At 43.1% G+C, this 5,640-nt stretch overlaps 1 protein-coding gene across 1 annotated transcript in view; it reads right to left on the bottom strand.

The window, feature by feature from the left end:
* LOC104766786 (TBC1 domain family member 15-like) overlaps positions 5,021-5,640 on the bottom strand; it is a 3,549-nt gene continuing 2,929 nt past the window's right edge. Inside the window, exons 9-11 of the mRNA XM_019240732.1 lie at positions 5,549-5,620; positions 5,368-5,451; positions 5,021-5,284 (exon numbers count right to left, since the gene is read on the bottom strand). Of these exons, the coding sequence (XP_019096277.1) occupies positions 5,264-5,284; positions 5,368-5,451; positions 5,549-5,620 (177 nt within the window). The 3' untranslated portion in view covers positions 5,021-5,263. The remainder of the gene's footprint in view (positions 5,285-5,367; positions 5,452-5,548; positions 5,621-5,640) is intronic.

Below are 5,640 nucleotides of genomic sequence, written 5' to 3'. Positions count from 1 at the left end.
GGGAGTGATTCTCTGCGAGAGAGAAATCCATGGTTCGTACCACAGTAGAGTTTCCTGTCCCGATCCAATTAGCTTGCCTAGGTTAGGTTTCAAGAGGTCACGACCAATGCATATTCCTCTCCACCCATGGGAGGCTGAGTTGGGGGCATTGCATTCTACAAAAAGAGGTAGAATTGCAATACTTTCCCAGAAGTACTCTTGCTAGAAGGCTGTTTGGTCGAGTCAGAATTCGCCAACTGATCTTTGCGAGGAGGGCATCATTAAAATTTGGTATGTCTCTGAAACCCAGACCTCCCTCCTTCTTTACTTTTGTCAGTTTGGACCAAGCCACCCAGCTAATCTTCTTGTTTCTTCCGAGGAATCCCACCAAAACCGCGTGAGCATGGATTGTATCCTCTTTGAGAGAGATCCTGGGATTTTGAAGCAAGACATGGTGTACGTAGGCATTGCAAAGAGTACTGATCTTAGCATGGTAGCCTTTCCATCAGTCGAGAGCGGTCTTGCAGCCCAACTCCTAGATCTTTGTCCGATACGATCTGTGATCATATTAAACATGTCTCTCTTTTTCTTGTCAAAGAACTCAGGGAGGCCAAGATATTTTCCTAAACCTCCCACCCTTTGAATCCCTAGGATTTGTTGAGCTGTCACCTTTACCTCTTCACGTGTTTTTGAGGAGAAGGTAATTGCTGACTTGGTTTTGTTTATCAATTGACCCGAGGCTTGTTCATATTTGCGGATGATGTTCAATAAAGTCTTACAACTTGTTTGGTCTGATCTGCAGAAAAACATTGTGTCGTCAGCGAAAAGAAGATGGTTCACCCGAGGACTCCCTAAGGCCACTCGAATACCCGGTAAGGTTCCATCTTGTTGAGCTTTGCGACATAGACCAGACAAAGCTTCGCTACACAGGATAAACAAATATGGGGACAGCGGGTCCCCTTGTCGAAGTCCTCTTGAGGGGGTAAGATGACCTTGTGATGATCCATTGATGAGAAAGGAGTAGGATACTGTAGATACGCACTGATGAATCCATTGGATCCATTTCTGGTGGAAACCCATTCTTTCCATCACTGATAGGATAAAATCCCATTCCAGCCTGTCGTAGGCTTTGCTCATATCCGTTTTGACTGCCATAAAGCAGCGTTCTTTTGCTCCGGAAGTCTTAAGGTAGTGAAGACTTTCATGTGTAATGAGTACATTGTCAGAGATAGCCCTTTGCGGTACAAAAGCTGACTGATTTTCTGATATTATTGCATGCAGTACTGGTTGCAGTCGCTTTGAGAGGAGCTTGGATATTATCTTGTAGAAGACTGAGCAGAGGGCTATAGGTCGGTAATCCACCATTACTTTTGGGCTATGGACTTTCGGAATCAATCTTATGTGTGTGTGGTTTATGTTTGTGATAGGGGCATTAGAGAGGAAGAAAGCTTGTACCTCAGACACCACTTGAGGGCCGATTGTATTCCAGTGGGATTGGAAAAAGCTCGCTGAAAAGCCATCAGGCCCAGGTGCTTTATCTGCATGTATCGCAAAGCAAGCTTTTTTAACTTCTTCAGGTGATGGTGTTTGAATTAACCTTTCATTTGTTTCTGGTGAGATACAGGGATGGATCACCTCGTGAGTTAGGGAGGAATGGTCCCCATTTTGTGATTCAAAGAGGTTCTGGAAATACTCAGCGATAACAGACAAGATCTTCTCTCTTCATAGTGAGGTATCCCCTCATCATCTTCGATTACAGAAAACTTATTCACTGTTGTTCTTCCCCTAGTAATTGCATGGAAATAGCTAGAGTTTTGGTCTCCAAGGGCTAACCATAAATTTCTGCTCCTTTGTTTTCAAAACTCTTCCTCATTTTTATAGGCTTTAAGGAGAGCAAGGTTGATATTGGAGATTGAAGATGAATCTGCAGTCGGATCAGACATCAATTCATCCAGCTTTTGTCTATACTCCTCAATGAGCTGTTGGTTATTTTGATGTTTCCGTTTGGACCAGGTAATAATCTCTCCGCGGCATCGGATTATCTTCTCTTCAACACTTTCAGAGCAATTAAAACTCCAAGCCGCCTGGATCAAAGAATCTATTTCCGCATTACCTTTTAGTCTTCTGTCATATCTGAATATACCCTTTTTCTTTTTCTTGGTGAGATCGAGGCAGGTAAGCAATGGTCGATGATCAGAACCCTCAAAGTGTAGGTAAGAGCTATGACTAAAGGGAAACATCTCTGCCCAAGCACTATTTGACATTGCCCTATCTAATCTGCAGTGGACTAGATGATCGTGTCTCATTCCTCTCCAAGATAGGAAATTCCCTGAGTGACGTAAATCAAAAAGATCACATTCTGACATGAAATAGCGGATGTCGGTAAAGGTGCATTCTCTCCTCACTGGGCCTCCTTGCTTTTCAGTTGCATCGATAATATCATTGAAATCCCCCGTCAAGAACCAGGGATCCTCCCGCATAGTTCCCAAAAGCGTAAGTTGCTCCCAAATGGCTTTTATTTTTGCTCTTTCTGGTTCTCCATAGAGGAAAGTCGCAAAAAACCTCTTCCCTGCTGATAGTATTTGTGTATCAATGAAGTTTGTGCAGGAGGTTAGGATCGTTAGTTCAATGTCACTCTTCCAATAAAGGGCTAGTCCTCCTCCTCCGGGACTGTGCGGTGGAACAGTATGATGTGAAGGATAATTCATCCAGTGTAAAGCTTTCTCCACAAATTCGTCTGGATTTTTGGTCTCCATGAGGAATAAAACATCAGGTGAGATAGTAGAGTGTATCTCACGGATTCGCTGGCTTGTTATGGGATTCCCCAACTCACAGCAATTCCAGCTCAGAAGCTTTAAGGAAGAGGATTTGGTGGATTGTGAAAATCCATCTTCTTCTTCACCATAGCTGGTATTAAGGCTCCTTTTGGTTTATCCCTCGGGTTTGAGTCTTTTGTCTGAGATCCATTAGATTTAGGGGATCTTTGAGAGCTTTGGGTGCTTTGATCCCCTTTTACAGCATTTTTCGAGGTGGAACCCCACTGGTAAGTAAGTTTCTTTGGGGAGCCGTTAGCTAAATTTCTCTTCTGACTTTTTGCTCCTATTAACTTTAATGCTTGTTTTGTGGGAGGTTTTGCAAGAGGAGGTCTACCTCGACCTCGTTTGGAGCTGGTTCCAGTTTCAGCCATTGTGGTCGGGTTGTGATCACTAGTAGAGAGGCGGGCATGAATCGAAGTAGAGGTCTCTAGTGGTAGAGAAAGCTGGACCGGAGAAGAAGAGATGACTGCCTGAATGATCCTGTCTGCTGTTTCAGACATTAAGTTTTTTGCTTCTCCGTGAATCACTCTTTGTTTTTGAGCCGCACTTTCAGTAGGATCAGCAATTGTGATATATCGTACTGTGACTTCCCTTAGGTCACTCATAACCTGGTCTTTTGATGGTGCAGGTTGGGTTCGGGTCCCCTCTAAAGGAACCCTCATGGTGTTGTGGGAGCATGAGGAAGCTGCATCCTCTCTAGGGGAGGTCTTCTTGGTCGTGATGAGTCTGAACCCTCATGGTGTTGAGCCACCAGAGATTGGTGTTTTTCTCTCCATTGGAGATTTTGTTTTGGCCTTCTTACAGAGTCTCTGGACTGGTAAGATCTCTGATAAGGTTCACGGCTCAAGGATCGACCTTGGTAAGGATGGTTTCTCTCCGAATTTCTTCTGTTGGCTTCATAGGTTCGAGTTCTAAGCGGTTGGGAGATGGTAGGTGAATGTTCTCGAGAAGCTGAGAGTGCTACATTATCTTTAGGGGCTCTAAAGTTGTCCCAGGGGGTATAGTAATTCCTGGTCACTGCATGAGAATGCGAGTTTTGTGATGGTGGATTAGCCAGAGAATCTTCTTTTGCAGGTTGAAGGCCCATACAGTTTTTTCTCTCATGGGTGAGGCGGTGACAGAATGAGCAGTGGTTCTTTAGGTTCTTGTATTCCAGGGTTATCAGAGCCTCACTACCGTCAGGGAAGTCAACGATAGTGTCTTTGATGAGAGGTTTGAGTCCATCAACTGAAACTCGGAACTTTGCCGCTTCGTTGGTTATCTCCATTTCTTCAAGTTTCCCTAGCTCATCTCCAATAGTCTGGAGCATTTCCTCCTGCCAGTAATGCTTAGGAAGACCTTGAACCTCTATCCAGAAGGGAATGATGGAAGGGTAGGTATCAGATATAATTGGCTCCCATTTCTGAAGTATGACCATCTAGTGGTCAAAGTGGTAAGGTCTATTATTGAGAACCTTTTGCATATCCTCTTCAAACTCGAAACAGAACTGAAAGCAGCCTCGACCAAGATCTGCTCCTGTTGCCTTGCCTTTTAGGTTTCAGCGGTTTTCGAGGAAAGGGAAAAGAGACCAGAGTCTCTGAGCGCTTGGGTTAGTCAGACGACCCATGAGGGTAAGGGCATTTGCTTCTATCAGGGGAGAGGTGTCGAGTTCAGGGGCTCAGATTCTGCGTCGAGTTGGTGGAGCGTAACCCAGATCGAGTTCTTTTCCTTTCAGGGAATAGGGGATTCTTCGCGACATCGACTGGTTACGAGTGGTTTCGAGCAAAGGTATAAGATACCGGAACAGAGTACCAGGGTTTAGAGAGCACAGGGTTGAAAACTTTCACAGGGTTAAACAGTTTGAGTAGGGTTACACAGTTTAATAGTTTACGGGAGAGAGATTCATACCTTCTGGTTGTGGTTTCTCAAGAAAAAGACGGACACAGGTCGGTTCAGGCCTGAAAATATGGGCCTCCAGTAAGAAAAGGTCGCCGGTGCATTCTTTTTGACCAGAGGTTAAAGTCATGTGATGGTAAAAACCGATGGATATTACTGGTTTTAGTAAAAACGAGTAGGTGAGATCCGGTTTTTTGAAAGTTGACTTCTTCTTCTACAATGCATCGGGAGTCGGGCCTGGGAGTATTTCACCGTTTTTCAACCGTTTTGGACAATTTTTTAAAGCTTCGTTTTATCAATTTATATATTTAGTGACCCGTTTCGTCAAATGAATTACAAAAGAAGCGAAAAGAATTAAGTACCACGAAGTTCATTCGTATAACTGAAAAACGGCACACAGTTTACCAACAAAATACAAATCAGAAAATGAACAATTGAAAGAAGAAAATTAGCATTATCATCAATCTTCTTCCAGAAGAACCTTTTTAAGAAATTTCTGGCTGACGATGAACAATCTTCTGATCAAAAGCTGTATTATAGTACTATATGTCAATATATAATAAAGTCGTCGAGTAGAGGTTTTGAGCAAATCTTTATTGCTTATTACTATTAGCCTGCAAGAAACACACAACATCTGCATTAGTATTAAGTGTAGATCATATCTATCTTCCGCAACTTATAACGAGTTAAAGGAAACCTTTTTCAGGAATTTTTCATGGATCTTCAACGCTTCTTTACATGCTTTTTTCGCGTCAAGATTACCCGCAATGTCTCCTAGTATCTGCAAACCAACTTAAACTTTGAAGTTCCATAGTCTTTTTAATTTTTTTCCTTTTTGGCTTTTGAGAGAACGAGTGAAAAAAAATAAAGAGACAGACCTGAACAACATCGTCTAAGCCTTTAGCTTCCTTCAAGAGACGTTTGTTCTTTGTCTGTAGAACGCTTGCGACCACAAAGACAGCAAGCGTAT

This window comes from Camelina sativa, chromosome 19 (assembly GCF_000633955.1).
Source record: "Camelina sativa cultivar DH55 chromosome 19, Cs, whole genome shotgun sequence".
Lineage (NCBI taxonomy): Eukaryota > Viridiplantae > Streptophyta > Magnoliopsida > Brassicales > Brassicaceae > Camelina > Camelina sativa.
This window is presented reverse-complemented; position numbering and strand designations above follow the sequence as displayed.